The sequence below is a fragment of the Heliconius melpomene genome, chromosome 21, assembly GCF_056956725.1.
Source record: "Heliconius melpomene rosina isolate 202511_hmr_F chromosome 21, ASM5695672v1, whole genome shotgun sequence".
Lineage (NCBI taxonomy): Eukaryota > Metazoa > Arthropoda > Insecta > Lepidoptera > Nymphalidae > Heliconius > Heliconius melpomene.
In genome coordinates this window covers 9,804,183-9,830,636 of record NC_140409.1, presented here as the reverse complement: position 1 = coordinate 9,830,636, position 26,454 = coordinate 9,804,183, and the positions used below count along the sequence as shown (strand labels likewise).

General features: G+C 32.5%; 1 protein-coding gene across 4 annotated transcripts in view; it reads right to left on the bottom strand.

The window, feature by feature from the left end:
- LOC146527212 (homeobox protein caupolican-like) overlaps positions 1–26,454 on the bottom strand; it is a 105,972-nt gene that overhangs the window by 49,371 nt on the left and 30,147 nt on the right. For 2 of the 4 annotated variants that reach the window (XM_085206178.1, XM_085206179.1), the window contains exon 1: positions 11,592–11,850. The exons of the other annotated variants lie outside the window; for them this stretch is intronic. In XM_085206178.1, coding sequence (XP_085062304.1) covers positions 11,592–11,651 — 60 coding nt within the window. In that variant the 5' untranslated portion in view covers positions 11,652–11,850. Of the gene's footprint in view, positions 1–11,591; positions 11,851–26,454 lie in introns of those variants that run through there. 4 annotated transcript variants of the gene reach the window in all.

The following is a 26,454-nucleotide window of genomic DNA, read 5'->3' as shown; positions in this document are numbered from 1 at the left end:
TAATTCCGGCGTCATTTAACCACAAACGTCAGTCACAGAAAATCGACCCCTTTATGGTAATTTAAATATGAAAATTCAGGAAGATGTAACAAAGCTTTCTGGCAAAACGCCTGCACTTTTGCTACGAAATAAAATAATTACCAAATTGCAGGATTACCAGCGCGAAAGGTATTTTGAAAATAAAAAAAATTGGTCAAGTGCGAGACGGACCACCGAGGGTTCCGTACCAATTTGAGAATTGTAGCTCAACGCAAAGTACAACTTATATAAGTTGACTAACGCCATACAGCCATACAGGAATGATTATCCAGATCCATTGAATGAAAAGAAAGTTTGTAGGTACCTATATAAATACATATATGTATGAATATAACGTTATCTAAAATATATGGATTTGATTTTTATTTTTGAGAAACATAAACTCTTGTAAGCTATATAAGTCCGAATGAGTAAAAACAAAACAGGACCGACTCACACTCTTCGACAGAATACATAATGCAGTACGAGAATAAACTGCAGCCATCTTGCAATATAAGGCCAATTATATACTTCGTGTTATAACATAAATAAAATATGTTGAACTATTTTTTGCGACGTTTACCACCATAATAAAATTAAAATTATATTTCACATAAGAAACGGAAATATATTGTAACAAGACCAAATATAAAGTCAATTACGTCTAATAAAATGGTCGTGTCATTTTTATTAAAAATTAAAAACCGGTCAAGTGCGAGCCGGAGTCGCGCATCTAGAGTTCCGTACCAATTTCATGATTGTAGGACAATATAAAGTAAAGTTTACGAGAGCAGTGTCTACTCATTTTGTATGAAATGAAATACAAATAATGTAAGTTTCTAATGTTTATTCCAAATTTCATATTTCAAGAGGATGTAAGCATCCTGTAGATTTTGATTACGCGGCTAATTTTTTACCATTTCCGGTAAAATAAGTTATAGGAAAACCTTCGTCTCTTTTGGTTGAGGTGACAAAAGATTTTTCTGAGCTTCAAGAGAATGTACATCTGGATATTAATATTAACTTCAGCTGGAGAGCTCTAAGAGTTCTGTGAGAACAAAGATCTTGAAAGATGAAATATTTAGTAGTTACTGATTGAAGCAACATTAATAAAAAATAAAAGAAATGAATGGAGATTCTTTTAGCAATACATATTTTTTCAGCCTCACGCTACATAGCTGTATCCCGCATATAGCGGAGTAGGCGGAGCGAACCAAGTGTCAAGACACTCCGTTCCCAGTTTCTGCTGAATTTTCGAGATATTGCGTTGCCGCGAATGGGAATCGAACCTAAAACCGTCACATTACAGTCACATGCTTGTGCCTCTGCGCCATGTCGGCCTCAGCAATATGTTCAATTTAAAAAATAAAGTTGTTTTCTCATACGTCACAAAATGATTAAAATTATAATAAAATGTTTAACAGGTTGTTCCTAGAAACGTGAAAGCAGATACGTTTCCCGCGACACTAACATGAAATTTAATATTTAGTGAACGAAATAACTCGCCAAATTTTCAATGCACGAAAATCAAATTTGTTTCGATGTTATTTTATTAAGAATGTTATTGTTAAAATTTAGGTTAAAGTTAACATTATGAATTCAAATATAAAACAACAGAATAAAAATATTTATTCTAAAATAGTATTTCTAATGAGATTAAGCAAAGAACTGCGTTGTGTTACGCCACCGTGCCAGCCAGGATAGATCTATGAATATAAAATAAAAAATATAGTAGTCTTAATACAAGAAATAGAAACCAAAAATATTTATTTTTTTCTTTTATTTTTTACCATTACTAATATACTTTTTACTATATAGCTTAGTGGCAGTCATTGGCAACATAATATAGACTATAATTTATGTCGACATTCTGAACAACTAATGAGAAATCTTAGCATCCCTTTAATCTATATGAGATATTATGGCATAGTCTCAGAAAAAGCTAGTCAACATAATGAGCATTTATTGTTATTAAACAAAGATCTAATATAGAACGCTAGCAGCCCAGCTGAATCTTGAGCTATCTAATTTTCTAAGGATTCTGGTTTTTACTTTAGATATATAAAACTCAATAAAAATGGTAGTCTAATGTAAACGAACCCTAACAGCCAAAGCTAGCTAAATTTAAATAAATATCTTTAAACTGCTCACTTACACGTGATAAGAAGAAATAGCTAGTGAAGCGACATAAACTCCACACAAGCGATGTTGCGAGAAGTAACTAGTGTAATAAACGAGTACAACATTTTAACAAAAAAAAACATTAGCAAGATAAAACAGTTATGATTCACGAAGTCGTCGCGCCTGGCGACGTGTTCCGAATATTTCACAAAACCAATAATTAAATCGAATGCATTCATTCGATTACCCTCCACAGATTGGACGACAATACCAATATTCCCAATTCGTTTATATAAATCGAGTATTTCACGCTATAATTAATCTTTAGATGGACTATAAAAATAAAATTGTCACATGCCACTCGTTTATCGATTCGATAAAATTGCCTTAATAACTATAGTATTAATGGCCTATAATGACTTGTACAGATCAATTATTCTTTTAAATGTGTTACTGGAGAATAAGTTGATTCATATTTATGTTATTTCCACATATGTAGCTATATTGTATGGGATGTAGAGAAACTAACTTAATTATACTTAATTTAACTTTAACTTAATTATATTTTTCAATTATTTTTCACAATTTAATAATATGGTTCTATTGTCCTACATGTCGTACATACTATGAAATTTATTTAAAGCAAGACTTTGTAAGGCCTTATAAAATTATTTTGTTGTCTGTCTGTCTTTCAGTTAACTATTTTTCTCGAAACCAAGTGGAAATTATTAACAAATATCCAAGCCTGTGGTCCTTCGTTGCACAGAAAAAAATTAACTCCAACGCATTTAAAAGAGACGAGCGTTTATTTTTTTCATCCCTCAAAGAGGTTAAATTTCATAATCATCTAATATATAACATTATTACTATATACTTACCTTTTCTAGAGCTTCATTCCGAGAGTTAGAGCTGTGCGTTGATATTACACTTACCTTTTCTTTTTGTGTAATAAATTTATCATATTATATAACTAATTATCATTCCTTACAAAATTGATTTATTAATAGTTTATCCTAATATCAATTTAATTCATTTTTATAAATAAAATCAAATAAAACTTCAATCCAATGTTAAATGAAAAACAAAATAAAATTTGAATAGGAAGGAGTACATAAAAATACAACTAAAATATATTTTAATATATGCCTACCTAATAATAATCTTAAGCAAAAGTAACTTTACGATATGGTTATAAAATATTTATTTCAATAAAGAAATAATTCGAAAATATTTTATAAACAAATTGTAACTTAAAGCTTACAATAGCTTTCTTACAAGCAAAAGTTTTTATAATCATATTCTCAGTTTTAATAGTTACTATAGAAATATATAAAAAGAAAATCCAGTGAGGCCAGTCGTGGGACAGGGGCCCGTGTGATTATAAACGCGACAGGTTATGGGTTCAATCGACCACTCAACACACAATGCTTTCAGAATTCTCCAGAAAATAAAACAGAGTGTCTTTCCACTAAGTTTCCTCTATCTCACCGTCTGCGTGCGGGATACAGCGTGAAACCAAAAAAAAAAAAGAAAGAGAAAACTCACAAAATGGCTCGGCGGCTCGTAGAACATAACGAATTAAATGGGCAATCACTAGACGCGTGAACCAAGTGCAATCGGCCGCGACCGACCAATTTCAGATGCATGTACCATCTAAATTATCAGCTTGTTTAATAACCTGAGTAATGGGTTTTGCTTTGATGGAATTATAATTTTAACTCGAAAGTACGACCACACCTAGTGTTTAGGTACTAGAAATCTTCTTATATATATCATTCGATAGATGTATAATGTTCTTTAATCAAGTAAAGAAGTGATCTATTATCAGAATTTTTCTTCAGCTTCACGCTGTATCCCGCATGCAGGATAGGCAGAGAGAGTAGTGCTAAGACACTCCGCTTCCCGTTGTCCCGCTTCACCGCAGTTTCAAATAATTGTTATGAACTACTTTATTATATTATATGTTGTGCTCCTATTCGTAGACCTCTGTATAGGGGAGTCGAACCCGTACGTATCAATTATTTCGAACAACGTACACACAGCAGTCACAACCTAAATAAAACATATATAAAATCAAAAACAATTCAGCAAGCTAGGTAAGTGTCTCCATTATTGGGGATCCGCTGGGAGGTCACACAAAAGTCCACAATAAACCCCGGGCCGGTACCGGTAGCGCGCTTTAATTGACTGCCCCGACCTCACAACCCAACGGCTCCACCCGCTAAATGTTATTTATCTCCAAAACTCGAAATACCCTCGTTTTTAACTGATTTCTGTATTATGTTTTCGTTTGTTTTCGAATGTGCACGTGTGTGTTGTTATTTGGTGAGAGTTTCATTTGAATTTTGAAATTGTGTGTTTGTCTTTTGTACCTGTCCTATATTGATAACTACCTACGTAACAGTCGTTTGTCTTTTTTGCATTTCTTTTTTGGTTCATTTCTAAGTTCATCTTTTCATATCTTATATTTACAGATTGTTTTTCAACAAGAGAAAGCAAAAATTAAATTACTAAAAAAAATTTAAAGGCACAGTCTTACTGTTGAGTCTGTTCTTGCTATTTACTTAAATATATATTGACCTCTCTCCTCTCCTATCTTCTCTGTGGTCCACACCACAGATAATCCGTCGATCGAGTTACTTTCTATATTTGTAATTTAAACGTAACTACTGCAATAATAACTTAATAAAAACAAGATATTACAATATATCTACATATTATATTGTACATACTCATACACATTTTGATAATATTTAGAAAAATAAATAAATAAATTTAATTTTGTAACAGAATTAATAAAAAAGTAATTAAATTTAACTCGATGAGTATCTATCGCGAAAACTACAAAAAAACTATGTTTGTCTATTATATCGAACGAAACAGTCTCTGAAAGCGACGGTGTTAACTTCAAGAAAAAAAACTTAAAATTTCACATTAAATTCATTTGACACCAATTTTAATAATAGTGAGAATCGACACTAATTAAGTAATTTTCAAAGTTAACTAGAAATTTGTTAGAAACATGTAAAGATCAAAACAAGATAAATCAACAATAATTTCTAGTATTACTTACCGTAATGAGATCCATGTATATTCTGTCTCAAGTACAATGTGGTTTATTTAGTAGAATCGTTTTCTTATTGTTTGTGTCATGTTTAAAAGCAAAAAATTGTAATATATATTTAAATTGTGCTAATGGGCCGTGTAAGTTCTATTCGAGGCCGCGGTGGCGTAGTGGCTCAAGTATGTGATTGTTAACGCGACGGTTGTGGATTCCCACTCGAACAAATCAAATATTTAATATTTTCATTTCCTTGCTCTTGAACCAGCAATGCGTAGCGTTGAGATCCGCAATTCAACACGCAATGCCTCGAGAATTCGGCGGAGAGTGGGGAACAGAAGTTTACTTATAAGAACGGTGTTTTTTAACAGTGTGTTCCCAGGTTCCTTCTGCCTATCCTGCTATGTGCGGAATTCAGCGTGATGCTAAAAAATATGTACATTATAATATTATACACGACGACGACATTTAACAAATAGACTATCGGCTATCTATTTGTTAAAACAGTACTAAAAATTAAAAATATTTATAGAGCTGGGTAAAAAACGTATGCGTTTATCATAAAGGTGTGTAATTCTACATAAATAATTCATCGCATGTACATATTTCGAAAAAAAAGTTTAGTGCGGAATTTCACATCACAAACGATAAATTTCCATCATTGAATTGAAGTAAATTCATATTTTTTATATAAAATATATTGTGTTTTCAATTTAAAAGGCGAGTCTCTACTTGTCAACTTCTTTCCGTTATTTCTTTTCCATTTCAGCTTTTACATCCAATATTATAGTAAATATTTATAAGTATAGTGAGGCCAGTCATGGCACAGAGACACAAGCGTGTAAATGGCTGTAAAGGCGATAGATTGTGGATTCGATTCGCATTCGAAGAAATTAAATATTTACTATTTCCATTTCGTCACTATGGTTTAGTCTCCAGAATTCAGCAAAATTGGAGAAATAAATGTTATACATATCCTAATACCTGCGTGATACAACGTAAAACTGAAATATTTACAAATACCTACATATTAACATAACCTAACCTACCTACCTAATATAATATCGAACCGGCTACCAACGTCCCACATACCTGTACATGTCCCTATATTTTGTATTCGCTGATTGAACCAGTTAGAAAGCAATACAAGGCTTTGATTAAGTAGTTGTTATAAAACGCAAAAGCAATCATCCGCAAAACCAATAAGAACGTTTATGCCGGGAACGAGGCATGCCTCACTTTACATTTTCTTACCTTTTACCATTGAACTTAGAATATTATATACAAATGGCATCGTTGACAATATTTGTTGAAAATTAGATCTCGTTTTTAAATTAATCCATTAAATCTTTCTTTATAGCTAGGATATGGCTACGTTACTAAAATATAAATAAATTCCTATAGGATGTCGTATAATAAGAATGTATTCTTAGCTGAAAAATTAAAGAATACTATAGTGATTTATATTGGTAAACAAAATTATGTCTATTACTAATCCGTTAAAATATAATTTAAATATATTCTTTCTTTTATTCTTTTTATATTCCGTCTTATAAAATATAATTTAAAAGAGCATGAGACCAGCCGTGGCGCAGAGCGACAACAACACAAGCGTGTGTAAGCACTACTGGGTGTGGATTCGATTTCCACTCAAGAAAGGTAAATCTTTACTATTTTCATTTCTTTGCTTTGGTGCCGAAGTGAAAGCGCGGGGTTGAGTTTCGCTATTCAACACTCAGTCCCTACAAAACGAAGGGTCGTGTCACTAGGTTTCTGCCTAACCTGCTGTGCGTAAGATAAAAAAATAAGCTAACGCAATTCCTCCAGAAATCAGCGGAAACTGGGCCACGAACTGACTTAACACTAAGTTCCCTCTGCCTAACCTGCTCTACGCGAGATACTGCCGTGAACCAAACGTGAAAAAAAATAAACTTGATGAGTTTTCTAAATTGCTCTGTGGCGCGTACCATATCAAAAGCATTAAGAATTAACGGCGTTGAATGCTCGATCGGTTTCGTTCAATTAGACGGAAAATTTCTGACACATCAGCCATGTACTCGTATATACGGTATAGGTACCTTGGAGGTACCTTGGAGGTGCCTTGGACTAGTGTGCGCTATTATGAAAATTAATTTTATGTCGCCTTCATGGTGCAGTGGAATGTATTAGTCAACACCGACTTCACTTTGATTGTGATTGTTGGTTCAAATATAGACGGCTTGTATTAATAAATATAGGTACCTCATAATAATATTGTAAACGTGAATGTAAGTTTGTTTGTTACGCTTTCACGCCAAAACTACTAAATCGACTGTTATGAATCTTTGTACACATAATTTTAGAGCTTTTAGAAAGGATATAGGATATTTATTAAAATAAATTTAAGTGAATGATTTGAGTCTCTGGGTTTATTATAAAGCGTTATAGAGTGACCACAGACAGTTTAGAAACTATATTAGAAATTTGTTGAAAATAAAGAATAATTGCTCAGTTTGTAGGTACCATTCTAAAGTTATTTCACATACAAGAGAAATAAAAAGATAAGATTAGATAGATCATTAAAAAGCAAGCCTAAAACACTTTTGTTAACGACTGTACACCAGAGCGATTGAATACGTCGTTGAAACCAAATATGGCGGCAAATTATTAGCATAGCATACCTGAGTTTGTGGCTAGAAATTTTGTAATGGTTGCCTAATCATTATTATAACCTCTTGTACCGAAATAAAGGGTTTGCCTACTTTGTTTTTTTTGGGTTTTTTTAGGTTCACACTGTATTCCGCATATAGCAGAACAGGCAGAGGGAACCTAGGAACCTATTGTTTCCTGTTTCTTTATTTTTTTAATTAAGTATACCTACTCGTATACATATTATAAGATATTACTTGTAGCTATTTGATGAATACCTACCTACAACTACAAACATTTTTATTGCTATTCCAATTATTAATTTATTAACCTTCTCGAGGCATTTTTGGTTAAATTTAGAAAAAAAATACACCTTACAGTGGATTCCTTTAGATTAAATTGTTTTGATGCTTACTTGAAAACAAAATCCGCATAAGCTTTTAGTTTATATAGTTAAAAATTGTATAGAAACACAAAAATCAGTTAAATATAAAATTAAATTTTACAACTCTCGTACCCGTTCCGATTTTATAACATAAAATTATGAATTTATTCTATCACCAATGCTATAAACATAAAATTTCCTGTAAAGTAAGTAAATTAGTTCGTTTACCTCGAAATTATATTTTCAAACACTATATGCAGTTTTTTACATATTCATATAAAATTGTACCACCTTTATTGTGGAGAAGGGAACCCGGGATAAAATTTTAATTAAATATCAGTATTTTTCCTTTTAACTCCGAAATCAACTAAACGTCTATCAGAGTGGGAAAATGAAAATAATTCACTCTCCCGAGACCACAGCCGTCGCGTTCATAACCAAAAGCAGTCCCACTGGCCTAACTATTTCTAAATTATTTATACGTATAAGTAATACTGTAGTAATTGACAATGACTTTAATATAGATATATAATATATATATTTAAAAAAACATATATATTTTTTAAACAACTATTCTATAGCGATTGCCTAATATATTTTATAACAAATCTAACCTACGGTTAAATGGAGCGTCCCAAATTTTTTATCGGCATTCTCATTAAGCTTTCATCCTGCCACATGAGATCAACTTGACAAGTGGAATCACACATTGATATACCTTAATCGAAATCGGTTCAGTGATTCAGATTATTGGTGTACATGGTAAGTGTTGTAAATAACACTAGACACGGCTAGTGGTTTTACTCGAGAACACTGTCGCTTATAGCAGGGCGGAGGGAACCTAATGTTAAAACACTCCGTTCCCCACTCGAGATAAATATTATAGAACTTTGTCAAATAATGTGGCTTTTACTAAATTATTTTGTAGAACGGGATGTTTATAGGTTCTAATCTAAGTCGGGGAATTTTTAAACATAATTATAATATATTAATTACTCCGTATCGTAAAATGATACTTTTCCTAACTTCCGTCCTAAGCAAATATTTAAAGAATGACGTAAGCGTTGATTGATACCTGGAAAAAATATATAGGTATATCTTTAGCTGTCTAATTCTTAATGTCTCTATGTCTAGTATTAATGTCTAGATAGTCAAAACAAAGGGTAACTAAATACTATATAAACTCATTATTTTACAGACACAGAAAAGCAAAAAGGGATAATTTTAATTTATAAATATTATAATAAGCTGCATAGAGATAGGCAAGAGTGCCTATAGTAATAGAGAAAGGCACCGCTTGGCGTGCCTTTCTCTATTACTATAGGTAAAGAAGCTTTGCAATATTACAAGTACAACGAACAATCCACATGTGGCTTCTCCCGCTTAATCTTTATTATCGCCAAATTATACATTATCTATATATAAGTTATAGCCCAGGTGCTTTTCTGATATATATGCTATATTACCTTAAAGTTTTATCCAAATCCATTCAGTAGTTTTAGCGAGAAAGTGGAACAAACATCCTCACAAACTATCACATTTATAATATTAGTAGGGTAAACGCTAAAATACGATTAGGTACTTCAACCAAAAGGTTGTCAACTAACACCTTTTATATATATTTTTGAATATAATATGCAAATTACACAGAAGACATATACAGGGTAGAGCCATGGCCAAGCAATGCTCCAGGACTTACTTAATAAAATCTTTTTACCTTTTTATAATTCTTAAGATATTAATCAATTGAATTTTATTACTTTTTACTGCATCAAGTATCTATATTCTTATATATTAAAGACTAAAATATATTTATTAACAGAATTCTGCTTATTTATCTGCTAATATAATAGTGGAGAACTACACACTACAGCTTACAGCTTATAGCTTTTTACAGTCATAATATATAATAATTATAAAAATATAGTACAGTAAAGAAAATTTCAAATTTAATTTTTAAAATTTATAACTACTACATACTTACTAACAGGTAGATATTACTTATATTAAAATAGTTATGGAACTAGAACAGAATGTTAGTTGTTTATTATCATATATAAAATTTATAAATATAAAAGTACTATATATACAACATTAATTTTATCGAAATTGTCTTTTTCACAGTAGATACCTATTGAGATTTTTTTTTATATATAGGTAGAAACAAATAATTTTATTAGATAAGAGACGGCGGCGGTGGCCATTCTGTATTAATTTCTCTATCTCGATGACATACGTTAATTTTATCTACAAAAAAATTTCATAACTAATTTGTATTTCTAGTATAATAAAAAATTACAGTTTTAGTAAAATAAGTATGAAAAACTTAAAAATAAAGTTTAAAATATAGACTGATATGGCTTAAATTGACCCGTTAAGCATTTTTTTTCAAACAACAATTGTTTTCCAATATAAAACTGTACTCGATTCGAATTTACTACCCCTCACATTATAAATAACACTAGTGAAAAATAAAGGAAACGTAGGTATCTTAATTTAGCTCCATTTAGCTTGATCTAACTAGAAGACAACTATAAAAATTCACCGTAATAAGGTTTTTCCCACAATTAGTATAGGATACAAGTAAAATTATTCAAAAATTTATTAAAAATTATATAGAAGAAAATATAATTACTAAATGAGATTGAATGTGTACTATTTTACAACCGTGGCAAATGGCCATAAATAAAAAATATGGTTCTAACTTGAAGAAGTCTTAAAATATGTATTCTTGAACTGATTGCTAAATTATTATTTATATAAAAAAATATTTGTATAAAAAAATCAACTAATTTATCGGCCTATTCATCTTAAAACGATAATACAATAAGATGTTTCTTTTAAAAAGCAAAGTAATACTAATAATTTAACAGCTATATACAAGTAATAAAAGTCTGTTTGTAAATATTAATAGTTACTATTAAGAGAAATATAAAAAATATGTACTTAATTAAATAAATTTAAATTATTTTTAATTGTAAAAACAATACCGTCGGTCAGCGAGCGTTACACGATAATGAATGCTTATTTTAAACTACAATTGTTATTTTAATTATTAGCCAAGCTTATATATACTTTTATACACCTTTTATTTTAGTTTTTGTATGTATATAAAACATTATTAACATATTATTTTGTATATTAACAGAGGCAAGAAGTAATTATTTTCAATTCGTAAACTCTACATTTTTATATACTTATCATACAAAACAAATATTCATAAATGTATGACACAAGCGCCTCTTTGACGTTAATTTTGAATAAGCAATTTTATTAAATAACACAAACATTCAATCTCAACTTATGACAATGTAAAAAAACTAATTAATGATGACATAATAAGAATGCAGTGAAGTACATCTAACGAACGTAACTGACCTGCGAGGCAGACGGGTACGAATAGCCGAACTGTGCGTACGCTGCCATAGGGACGATCATAAGGGCGGTTTCACACAACACTGTCTCTGAAAGTCTATCCACGGACGGTATTTACTCTATGTATGAAAAATAAAGTTATTTTTTATCACAGTTGTTTGTATGCGCGGCGGCTGCGCGGCGCAGCCATCCTGCGCGTCAAGGAGCCGGCGCTATCATGCCTTGGTACGGCACACCTTCACTCTTCCGTTTCTCAACACAGACTGGCGCGCGCCAGAAATTACACGCCCCTCCGCCGTAGGATAGAGCGATTTAAGCCCCACCCAAAAGGCGGGGTCTGCACCTTTCAGCCAATCGGGGCTTTAATTTTCTGCCCTTCCCAAAATTCCGTTTGGAAATACGTTCACCTATTGGCCTATTTATCCCCTCTACCGCCAGACCACGCCTACTCAAACGACGCCGCCTTTCCCAGGGTGGGGGAAAGCGGCAGTCGGCCTGACTTGTTCATGTTTATGGGTTTTCGTCGAGACAGTCGCGAGGTACAAACAAATTTTTATAGGCAAAAAATGGCTTGACTGGGGACAAGATGTTCACCTTGTCAGATTTCCGAAGCGCCGAAACGAAAATTATTATTTTTTATTTCCGTTCAATTACTTACATTTCTATTGATACTCTCTTTTTATTTTTATATGAACTCGGTGCCTTATGTGGTAAATGTTTTAGAGGTTGGTATTTATGCAAACGTAATGACTATTTTCATATTTTGTGCAATATTTACAGTTTTGGCATACCTAATGACTTACTTATTATTTATGCGTTTTACACAGCTTTTTTCATGAAAGACAAGGATGGAAGGAGCCCCCGCATCCCGCAAATACCAGAGTAGAGGGAACCAAGTGTTAAGATACTCCGTACCGCTGAATTATCGTGGGAATCGAATCCACAACTGCCGCGTTACAGTCACACGCTTGTGCTCCTAGGCGACGACGACCTCATAATTATATAATATCTAGTATTTTTTATTTGTTGTTAAATAATAAAATTATGAAAACTAACTTTTTATCCTCCACAGCAGGGTGGATAAGCAAGGCAGGGCAGAAAGTGTCAAGGCACCCGGCTCACAGCTCTCTGTTCGAATTCGAGACATATAAGTATGGAGAAAGGAAAAAAATTGAAATATAATCATTCCCAGGAACAGGAACCAAACTTAAGCCATCGTGTTGCGTACAATGTCAAAATTGATAGGTGCATGTAAAAATAACCTCTCCATTTTACTATATACTTATTTAAGTTATAAAACTTATTGTGTATAGAATATATTTTAGCAAGTTAGGACAATTGAGTTAAAGATGAGTCTATCATGGCGTAGTAGAGCAAGCAGTATCTGACTCTAGGTGCAATATTTGTCAATTCTATTCTCACGAGAGGGAATGATTGGTATTTCAATTATGTCTATTTTCCCGCTCTGGCATATAAAGCTCGGCGTTAAGTTCCGCAACTCTAGACGCAATGTCTCAAAAAATAGATAATGTTTACACTAATTCCCTCTACACACACACTAGTATACTATAGTCTACACTTCTATGCGGGAAAAACTATGAAGCTTTTTTTTTATAAAAACTTTAAGATAGAGCTATCTTAAAGCTTTGGTATTTAATAGTAACATGTTTCATATTATAATGAAAAAAATAAAACAGGGTAAAAATATTATTGCGGAAAATTTAAATCTATTAAATAATTTAAAAGAAAAATATTTTCGGGAAGTATAATAAATTACTTATATCTCGAAATATTTAGAGCCGACAGATGACAAATATCAGTTTTAGTTGAATATATGAGGGCAAGAGACAGCTGAGCCGTTTTAGTTAAATGCGGGTGGACACGCAAAAACTATCTATCTATATATCTATATCTATTTTTATATATAATTATATAAAACAGTATAAAAATCGGTTTTGTAGATAAAAGATTTAAACAATAATAAATTTTGCCTGTTAGAATATCGATAACAGAAGAGATACAATCGCTCTGCAGAATATATGTTGTCTATTTGTTATTTATATAAGTATAATTCATTTATTTTTCTATAATAATTTAGATTGTTTATGCTAGGATGATTTTTATTAATTATTCAAATCGATGATGCATTCGAGTAATGTTACTTTTTGCTATTTGGCTGCAAAAAAAGTTATCACATATATATTACCTACAAACCGCTCTACGCATATAAATTAGGTAGGTGTTAATATATTTTTTTATATATGTATATATATATATATATATATATATATATATATATATATATAGGGTAAACCCCGGATAGTTGCCACACTTTTTGAAAAAGCTCTTTTGTTAGAAATGTATACCACTACATTACCTATTCAATGTGTGTTCTTAAACATAGTATATTAATCTTCTAACTTAGCCAATTTTTTCAAATATAAATATTATTAATTTTGAGTACTGCCTGTTTTACGTAGCCTCTAAAAAAGGGGATAGTTGCCTACTATGGCGGATACTAGCCTAACGTTAAAAATGGTTCGGGGGATACTTGCCTGTCTATTTTTTTTTTCAAATAAAAACGAACTTATATTAATTTAAGTAATCACTTTTTGTTATTGAACACAATCTTTCATTAAGTATTAATCAAAGTCAATATAATTATAAAATTACAACAAAATAGACTCCAAAATGGTAATTAAGTATCCAAAATAATAATTAAATATTACTATTTATTTTAAAGGTAGAACAACAATAAAAATAAGAATTAACTTTGGCTTAGCATCTATTAAATAAGTATTCAGTTCTAATTACTTACTGAGATCCTTTATAATTATTACCTAAACAACACTTAAAAGTACTAAGGTTTTAAAATTTTTAATTTGAACATGTAATTTTTTAATTTAAAAAAATAATTAAATATTAGTATTTATCTTAAATATTAAAAATAATTATGGGAATAACTTTGGCATTAGTATTGATTATTACCAGAAGCCAAGGTTTTCAACTTGCCACATCTCATGCAATGGTTTTTGAACGTTGTACAAGTTTCATGCAACCACATTCGACACATCTCACATTGTATCCAATCTGATTTTGATTTAGTTAAATTATAATTTTCAAAACATTCTACACAATAATTATCAACTTTAACTTCTTTGTTGGTATTTCATTTTTTTGAATTTGCTAATTTATATTGCTATTTTGAATTTCTTAAGGTTCGAGAGGATATGCCATAAATCCGGGATATTTCGTTGATACTTTTTTGTTTTTTATTTAGATCTTCGAACGCAAGTGCTAAGCTATCTTCTGTCCAGCTGATGTGGCGCGGCACCACGCCTGGCTTTCGTTTATACGAGGCATTTTGCTGTTGAGAATTTATTTTATTTAAGATAAACTATAGTAAAGCGCAATAAAAATATCACCAAGAAAAAAAGGTAAAACCAAATGAAAAAAATAACTAAGAAAAAAATCTGTTTGCTCGTTAAAATGTGTAGTTACGGATAGTTGCCCCAGGGCAACAATCCGCAAAAGACAGTAAGGCAACTATCCTTTTTGATACGGATACTTGCCCCTTTTATTTACAAAATAAATAAAACATATTTAACAACAAAACGTTTATTACAGTGCAATTTAAACTCTAATGCAATCAAAGAAATAATTATTTTACTGAAACCGCAATTAGTTATAATTATATTTAACGGAGATTACTTGCCAATATAATTCTGACGCTCGTCAAAGTATCATTGCGGAAGATTTTTACTCACACGGACAAAACTCGTGCACCTACTTCGACAGCTGATGCGGCACCGAGTCCTACGCGGGGGACGCTTCTTATTATGATCAAAAAGAAACACTGTAAACACGTCTAACATAGAGCATTTGAAACTGAGGCAAGTATCCGTCCGAGGCAACTATCCGGGTTTTACCCTATATTAATGAAATTATTAGATATAGGTAATATAAAAACTACGTAATCAACATTACATTATTAAAACACCAAGGTACGTACTTATTAAAAAAACTCACTAGATGTCACTATGACTGTAAGCTGTGATCATATTATATTAAGACTACGAACGCAATTAATTTTATTAAACAAATAATCGGGTAAAGCCGCGGGCTCGTCGCTAGTATTTATATCTATACATATATTTTATTTTCTTATCGTGCCTCTTATCATATGGTGTTACCTACTTTCAGATTTCTACTGGTAAAGATTGAATATTCAAAAAATAAATACAATTATTTACTTCCTCTCATAGAAGGAATTAAGGATAAAATAACTATTTTCTTTTCATCGTTAATTTCTAAAATTAAGATACTGATACACTTTTTTCACTTTTCATATAATTTTAGTATTTGTCGGAGTGCGCAACACAGTGGAGTCATTTAGTATTAATTGGTAGAGACTAGAGGGACCTCACACACAGCTGCCGCACATATCAGGGTATGCAGAGGGAACCTAGTGTTAAGTTCTTTGTTACTTCGCTCCCACTCCCCACTTTCTGTCGTATTTTCAACATCAACGGCCCGCCTCGTTACTATAGCGAATAAATGAAAATATTCAATATTTAATTTCTTTCGCCCTCTTGTGCCCCATTGCCACGACTGGCCTCAAAAGGTAAATGATACTTTTAATATTATTTAAACAGGTAAGCTACCATAGCACATATTATTGCTTTTCCAAAGAAAACATGATTTTAATTAATAATAAGTAACCAAAGGGATATTTTTCACTAAAAGGAAATCACGTGCACGCCGCGGGCGAAACAGTTCGCTCGTATTCGTTATTTATGTAACTAATATACAATGAGTTTTTAATTGTATTTAGAGTACAAGATACTTAACGACCTTAAACACAACATAAGAAGCTTTTAAATACTGCTTTTATCGCTTATAATGACCACTCGACAGGTGTTGGTTCAAATTTATTCGTTATTTTAAACAATTTTGTACTTTAACCACCTATTTGTGTGTATTGCCGGCTTTTTTTGAGACACTATTTTTTTATATTGTTTTTTAAAAAAAACACAATATAAAAGAAAAGAAAAAAATCTTATAAACCTATAAATTCTTCTAATAAAATTAGCACAAATATATACGACATTTTAAATGTTTGTAATAATTATTTAAATTCTTGTTCGAATATATATATTGATTTAGTCTTAATTAGTTCTTAAAATATATAAGTGAAATACTGGTAGAATAGCTAGAAGCATAGTTTATATATTATACTGGTAATATATTGACTATTAAATACAAGGACCGCCCGTGGCTTTACTCAGTGTGCGTGCGTCACTTGAAAGGGTGATATTTTATAATACTTTAAGCTAAAACACTTTTGTTTACGTTTGATTGCCGTATCGGCACCGAGGTTGGATATTCTATAGTATTGTTATTATTAAGAATTGAACTATTAGATTTTCTTAATTTTGCGCATAATCTATTTTTTATTCAACTTCACTCTATATCCCGCTAGTAAGAGGGTTATGTTGGGACACTAGTGTTAGGAAACTCCGCTCCCCTTTTACTGCCGAATTGTGGATGAATTGCGTGTGGAGTCGCGGAATTCAACGCCGCGCGAACAACGAAGAACTCTGGTTCTTCCAGAGCGAAGAAACCAAAATATGAAATGTTTCAAAATATTCTGTTTATTTTTACAGATATTATTATCTGTTGTTATCAACAAGTTGTGATATAAAGTTATATCTTTCAAGTTATTATGACTAAATTTTATGTCCCAATAAGTATTTTCATATTATATTGATATTTAAGGCTCATTTTTCCAACATAGATGTTTTTTGCCATTCTTTCATCACTCATTCGTTTCGACGTGCCCAAACCAGCTGAACACGTTCTTCATTCTCACCGTGACATCCTCGCTAGTACCTACCATTCTGTGTATCTCTTCATTGCCGATTCGATCAGCTAAGCTGATAAAGATCTGTGATGGGAAATAGAGCGGTAAGAGAGGTAGGGGGAGACCTCGGTTGACCTTCAAAAACACAGTATCAAAGATACTGGAGGAAGGTTACGTAAGAAGCATGAGGATCCCCCGGAAGTCATGTATAAAGAGGTTGATGACAGTGGACGAGGCGAAAGAGGTATGTAGAGTCCATAGCGTTTGGCGCTTACACAACCATAACATTTAAAGTTTACCATTGTTTCTTCTAATAGATACAGTTAACTAAAAAACTACTAAACTAGTAGATTTAGTGTAAATCTATATATATAAAATCGAAAAGTCACTCACTCATCACGAAATCGCAGAAACTACATGTGCAAGGAATCTGAAATTTTGCATACGAGTTACTTATAGGACGTAGGTGCTCTTAGCGAGCACCTACGTCCTACGTCCCACGGGAATTTGCAATATTCGACTTTTAAGGGGTTGTTTTTGGGTTTGAAAATTTGTATGAAACTTCGTTACTACTAATGCTAGGAGTCTCAAATTTTGCATGGACGTCACTAGGACGTAGTCATGGAGGCAGAAATTAATAATAACGTAGTTCACGCAGGCGAAGCCGCGGGCGGGCCGCTAGTGTAAGTGTATACGTATGAAAATGATTGCTAACAATTTATATTATGTCTTTGAAATAAGATATTAGATATAGGTACTTATATAGGTAATAAAAAAAATTAAAAAGTTTCTAACGTTACATCGACTTAAGCCTTGTTATTACATACGATTATAAAATTTTGAATATCAGAGGCATCCATTACACTTCTCTACAACACAAAACAGATAAAATAAACAATTTAATACTTCTACACATTTTAGTATCACATATTATTGACATTAATGAAGTTAACAATCTTTGCAGTATACATAAAAAAAAACTTTGTCACTAATTGCGTATCCATATTATATCAATATATCCGATCTCGGGGTGCCAGGTTCCTTAAAATAATATCGTATAGTGTAGGAATAGAGATTATTTTGGGAAACCCTCGCTTTTAGGCCTGGCGCCAAGACATCTGTCATCGTTAATAAGAAGCAATTTGAGTCAATTTTGCATTTTTCAAATATAAGCGGGCGTCCAGGCGTCGCTTGCAGGAAGCACAAAAACATATAATAAATAAAATAAGTTGACATGGTATGTTTTGGAGGTTAGGACTACACTCCATTTGTATAGAAACTAGTGATATAAATTTAGAATATAGTATGGATATGAAATAGAAAATATTGCTAGCCTAAAATATAAGTACTGGCGTTATGCTACCTGTCTACCCTGAATAGGTTAGTAGAGTATTCATTTACCTTTTCTGTAAATTATTTTTTTTTAAATTCAATATTCAATAACACTATTTTCAAATGACATTAGTAGATACTATTAGACACACACATTTTACACAATACCTATGTCTTTACAATAACTACCTTCTACTTATGACTAAATTAAGTTAAATTTCATAATACTCACATTAACTTTTAAATATAAAAAATATTTAAAAAACAAAAAAAAAAACGGCATCAAGGCAATTTGGAAAACGACAGCGAACGTAACATCCAACCCGACGTTTACCATTTCATATCAATAGCATCGCACTGTTGACACGCCTAACTAATTATCCGACCGGCGTGGGCTCGCGTGCAACGAAAGTAAGCAGTTTAGATATTTACAAACATATGTATGCAATTAGAGGCCAGTAGTGGCGCAGGGGCGCAAAGTGTGTGGGTTCGATCCCCATTTGAGGAGATGAAATAATTATTTAAATTTATATTTACATTTCTTCGCTCTGGTGGCGAGGCAGAGCGCGGCGTTGAGTTCCGCTACTCAATACACAATGGCTCCGGAATTCCGTCTGCCTACCCCGCCGTGTGCGGGATACAGCGTGAAGCTGATTTTGATTTGATTTGTATACAATTAAATGCGTCGGCGCAACGATACGCTGTCTTGCTACCTATTTAGGTAATTTGATGTTAGATTTTTTTTAACCTTTTATACTTAGGTATATGGAAAACATCTATCTGTTTGTCGTTTGTACAGACAAAGCGTGTATTATTACGTATTAATACATGTAAAAGAAAAACAACTTCGAGCCTTTCCTTGCATAGCAGGGTAAGCAGAGGAAATAGTGTTAAGACACTCAGTTCCCCAGTTTCCAACGTTCTTCCTCTACCAGAGAGTAAAAATTAAAATGATTTAAGTATAACAACTCCTCTGAGTGAGAATCGACTCTCTATCATCACGTTTAGTCAGTCGCTATTCCACGAGGGCCTCAACTTACTACTTTTTCTGAACTAACTTACTAACTCTACATAATATAAAAGAGCATTTATCTTCTATGAAATAATGAATCGTACATGTTGTGCAAATTAAGCATTATATACGTTCACACGATAACGTGGTGTGATTCATTGAATTGTTGACTAAACATAACAGATTACTAAGAATAACGTCAGCTTCACGCTGCATCTTGCACCCATTAAGTTAGGCAGAGAGAACCTAGTATTTAGACCAGAGTAAAGAAATGGAAATATAAATTTGAATAAATATTTCATTTCCTCGAGTGGGGATTAATCCCACAACCAGTCGGGTTTATAACGGCACGCTTATGCCCTGCGCCATGAATGGTATCTAAAAAGTAAATTGATTTGACCTTTTCACGCTGAGCAGAATCTAGATTAATTTAGGCATTTTATTTTATTTTAAATATAATATCTAACTTGTTATATAAATAAACAACGTCTTATAATCTAATGTTATACTTATAATATACCTAAAACTAAATGATAGGTACCCAGCGTACTACCGTCAACTAATACTACCTAATTGACATCTCTGACTAGGGCTTTCAAGCCAGAGTTTATTATTCAAATGCATTTCAACTGCCGAGTGAATTTTAATAGATAGATACAGTTGAATTTCAGCAAATCCTAGTATTTTAATAAATTGAATTAGTTTTTAGTTAAATTTATGAACAGACATTAGTATTTAGTATTTTTAATAACAATATGTCCTAAAATAAATGGAAATGGCTAAGAGAACCTAACATACTCCATCCTCCCAATTCTGGAGGCATTGCGTGTTAAGTGGCGGAGCTTATCGCTGCACCTTGTCTCGACACCAGAGTGAAAAAATGAAAATATACATTTTAAAAAATATTTCATTTCCTCGAGTGGGGATCGAACCACAACCAGTCACACTATGTGCCACAACTAGCCTCTCAACATCTTCAATATTTTTATAAGAACAAGTTTTATGTAAACGTTTAGTTTTCTTTATTATTGTAAGTATATCAAAACTCAGAGCCAGTTTTATACAAATAATCATAACAATGTTATTATAAGATAGCCAATACTAAAAAAAGTTTAAAAGTAATAAACACCTGTTAAAGCTGATTTTCATTAAAATATTAATCAAATAGAAAAGACCTAATCATCTTCAATCAAAAAATTCAATCTAAAATCAATTAATTACTTGGCGGGCCGTAGTGTGACACACTGACACGTGCACCTACATAAAATATAAACATCTATACATATATGTAATACCTTAGTTTATTTAGCTTCACGCACACAGGGTAGGCAAAGGGAACCTGGGAACTTAATGTTAAGACGCTCCGTTCTCCCCTTTCCGCCGAATTCTAGAAGCATTGCGTGTAGAGTGGTGGAACACAACGTCGTACTTTGTCTCGTTATAAAAGTGAGGAAAATATTAAATATTTAATTACCTCGAGTGGAAATCGAACCCACAAATTGTTACAGTCGGACGCTTGTGCCCCTGCGCTACAATATAATAATATTATGTCATAATAATGTTTCGTAATATTCCTAGTTCCTAATATAAATATAAAAAAATAAACGAATAATGATATATCTAAAATGAGATCTCTAATTTTTCCACTTTCGTCTCTAGTCAATCCACTTAGAAGAAGAAAGAACTAATATCAAAATGCATCAGAAAATAGAAACTTAAGTGCTACTGACAGCGGACATTTTCGCACAAAACATTATTATATCTTTATCTTAAGAATGAATTACAAGCGACACAAACGCGGCCTCGCCCGGTTAATTTTATTTTTATTTCATAACCAAATTATATTTTTTTTAAATATAAATTGTGGCCTTTTTATTATTGTAATATGTTAGGCTAAGTTTCATCCACATCGGTTTAGTCGTTTTAGCGTGAAAGTAGAACAAACATCTATCGTCCCAAGCTACTAGTATCTAAACCAACCCTAACCTAATAGGCCTATAGGATAAAAAATTGAGGCCATCTTGACGCAGTGGGACAGCTTCTATTAGTAAATTGTTGTGAGTTCGATCTTTACTCAGTTCCTCAATTTCGCATAAAAAAGTGAAGAAGGGAGTGTCATACCGTAACATAGTAAAGAGAGATCATAGGAGGCGATCTATATCCGGCAGAGAAACGGACGAACACAATAATGATAATGACTAAAAAAAAAGAGAAAAAAAAAATGTTTCCATTTTGTTGGATCCTCCCTTAAAAATATTTCTTATTTTATAATTTGGCAAAACACCAAAAAAAATGCAATGGCAATTATCATAGCACCAAGGGAGGAACCTTTTTTCGTTTAAACTCATAAATATATTATATATATGTATAAATATATGTATATATCGGTTGATTACCCAGTCGGCCGCAATGCGTATGCACGGACGGACATATTGCCGGTCGAATTCTGATTGTTTAGAGAATTTATTGCCCCCGTGCCTTGTACAGTTAATTGAATTCGCCTGTAGAATAGGCGCTGGCTGTGCGGTCTCTGTCTTGCGAGTATTTTTGTTTTGTCAATGAATTTAATTCATACAATTACTTTGGATATGTAAATATATTTTGAATATATTCATCGGTATTTATATAGTATGATGGTTGGTATAAATTGATTTGTAAGTATTATTTATTGTATTCGACAATATATTTCAAAGCTAAAAGATAGATAGATAGATAAAATATATATAAACATAACGAGATTATAATAATATATTTTAAATATTCTTTAAATAAAAAGATTTAATTATTCTTCATAATAATTCTTACAAATATAACTGAAATCAAAGTATTTTTTTCAATAAGTAGATATATATAACCATGAACAGATGGAAGCATCCATTGAGTCTGTCTGAAGAGAATTTTGAACGTCCTAGTAAAACCGGTATTTAATTAACGGCAAATTTAATACAAAGCGGTAACCTAATTATCTAACTTGATACAGTTGTTAGTATAAGGCTGACTGCGGACTTGCGACAATAAGACTTAATTTTATAATCACTGAGTAATTATTTCAACAATATATTTTGTTTTGAAAATCCGAGAAAAAATATAAATTAAACAAATTTCCAAAAAAAATCACTAATGGACTTACGAGACCAGTGAATTTACATTAAAAAATCATTTTCTTTTTATTTATACATATATATATTTTTATTAACAGCCACCGACAACTTACTCATATATTTTAGTAAATTTACTTTTTAATATCAACGTTAATAAATACATTAGAAAGTTACTATGAAGGCAAACATAACATATCATAAGTATTGGCCTCCACCGCGCAGTGGGGCCTCGTCAGACTGTAAACAATATAGTTCTGAGTTCGATCCTAATTAAGTTGCAAAAAAGTATATTAATGACATTATAACATCCATTTTTTGTATCAATATTGTGTCCAACAGCAACACATATAGACGATCACAAGCACTTATAACATATATATTTTTACAAAGAATAACGCAGTATTTTTATATTAGCTATACCCACAGTACCTAATTAAAATTTTAATTTAAACTATACTTATCCAAAAAAAAAGTCTCAAATGTATACAATTCCTTATTAACGAGACAATGTTACTATTATGGTAATCTAATATCGATTATATACATTTATCTCTAGATCGAATTCATTAATTATACTTAGCAGTGTACCGAGTCAACGTTCATTATTTCAAAACAAAACTCTCTTTACGTTACCTCTGATATCAATCACTTATCTTATATAACGCGTTGTTAATTGTTTTATTGTATTTGTTATGTTAATTATAGGGGGGCTAGTGTTAAATCTTGTCTTTACTCTTCTTAGTGATGTGATGTTAGTCTTCTTAGTGATTGAAATATTGAGCGGAGTGTCTTAACACTAGGCTCATTCTGCTATATGTGGGATACAGCGTGAAGCTGACAATTTTTTTTTAGTTTAGTTATATTACCCATTGGATTTAGGGTTGAATTGGAATAAATGCCCCAAATATTAAAATCCATTTTTCTTAAGCTTCGCTTGTTGTGCAGTGCTGATTTTTTGGATCCCGCACATAGGGAGTAGGTATTGGGAACCTCGGAACCTAATGTTAAGGCTCCGCTTCCTACTTTCTGCCGACTTTATGAGGCATTGCGTGGTGAGTGGCGGAACTAAACGTCGTATTCTGTTTCGTTACCAAACAACGTATTGTTACGATATAATTTACGAATTAAAAAAAAATAAAAAAAATTTTAGCAAGTGTTTCTTTAATCCCGGTTTTAAACCACAAATAATTATGAGAAACACACATCCCAACTACTCCATACATTGCATTGTTATTTAGTCATCACTGATCTCCTCATCACAAAAGGGGTGCCTGGGGCCAACTTGCATCAAGATCAAAAGAGTGAAACGAGAAATTGTACAAAAAACATCCACAACAAGACATTGGAGTCAAATGAATATAAGCGGAAAACACTTAACTTTACCATACAATAGGAGGATACATTAGGATATGACCTTACTTCCGGTGTTTTACACAGCTGTTAAAAACACGTAAACACCATTACTATCGCATAATTAACTAAAAAGTCCAGTTCGAGACAATTAGGTCCATCTTTGAAATAGAAATTACTCAGCATTTCGATTCCGGATGTCGCTAAGTGTTGAAAAATGTCAACGACCACAACACAACGATGTTAACCTTTTAAAGCTTTTTGGAATGTCTCAATATAATATTGCATCATTTTTTACAAAACATCAGCTTCGGCTTCACGCTCTGTCCCGCACACAGCATGGTAGGCAGAGGGAACCTCCCTTGACCCAGACTCTCCTTTCCTCACTTTCTGCCGAACTCTGGACGCATTGGGTGTTGAGTGGCAGAACTCAACGCCAAACATCATTTGACAATAATATAATATTTTGATATAAAGCTTTTAAAGTACATTATATACCTATAGAACTGTGCCAAACTTAAAACAAAAATAAACAAACTTTTTTTGGAGGCTAAAAAATAAATAAATTTATTATACTTCCGGCAATAGTGAAATATTGCTATAAGATGTTGAGGATATATTAAGAGCCAACTTCTTGCTAAATGACAGCTATGGGCAGGTCAAGTGGTCGTATCAGGGATCTCTATACAAAAACTAAACGCATCTGTCTCTATAAGGAGTTGTACGCACTAGCGACCAATTTTTATGCTAAGTCTTCATTATATTTTTGAATGTATTCTCCATTTAGATCTAGTATCCATCCATCCATCAGCCTTTTAACGTCCACTGCTGGACATAGGCCTCCCCTAATGCTCGCCACTCCGTCCGGTCCTGCGCCCTTTGAATCCAGCGGATTCCCGCTGTCTTATATGATCTTATATATCTATATATCTTATATACACAACATATATGTATACAAACAAATATTGAACTATAAAAAATAATTTGTATGATTTCCATATTTTCCTATTTTAGGGACGTCTGGCAATAATATTGATTTGAACCCACTCTGATACGAACTAAATATTAAAACCAGTCACTGTGTCATGACGGTCACATGCTATATTTCATAGTTTACTTATAAATATTAAAAAAAATGTCTAAAATAGGCCTAATTCATAAGAGGCAAATATTTAAAAAAAAAGGCTTTACTCAAGCGGATATCGCGGAAATGACATCAGTCCCGATACCAAGGTACACGTGTCTATTATGTTTACTAGCGTTCTTATTATCTTTTACAAGAAATACATATTTTCTAACAAAATTATACTATTTTGTTACGGTTTAAATCTTTAAATTAACAACTTTTAAAAATTATATCAGCTTCACGCTGTATCCCGCAGAAAGCAGAGTAGGCAGAAGGAAGCCAGTTTTAAGATACTCCCGTTCTCCACTTTTGTGCTTTGCCTCGACACCAGAACGAAGAAATGGAAATGTAAACGTCAATAAATATTTCACTTCCTCGAGTGGGGATCGAACCCACAACCGCCGCGTTACAGTCTCTCCCTTGTGCCACTTCGCCACAACTGCCTAAAATCTTTAAATCTTTATTTTAAGACAATCTTCTTCTTCCTCCTGGCTATTGCCAGGGTCTGCCCTCCTACTCAACCTATTCCACTTTGCACGGTCTTTTGCGTCCTCGGTGATTAGACCATTGGCTTTCATGTCCTGCATCACGACATCCAGCCAGCGCTTCCTTGGGCGTCCAGGAGGTCTCACTCCAGGAACTGATATAGCAAGGCACTTGCATCCGACATAGTTCTTAGGCCGGCGCGTAACGTGGCCAAACCATCTCAGACGACGCTCTTGGAGCTTATCCGCTACGTCACGGACCCCAAGACTACCTCGAATTTTAAGACAATATATAAGTTGATTCGGCCCGACTAGGTAAGTAGGTACTGTAAAATTTTGAAATTTAAAAAATCATTTATTTATTTTCCCAAGTTCACCATCATTTTACAAAATCGGTTAAAATTACACATTCAAGCAACAACAGTACCGAGAACCACTTAAAAAACTTTACTTTAAAATTGAACATAGGTGTTCGAGCTTTCTAAGATGAAATGCATGCATCGACGTGGGAACTCCGACACGTGCGCACCTTAAGAGACGTACCCAGTAGTTCTATAATCCGTATGAAATCGATTAACATCTATGTAAATTACATTG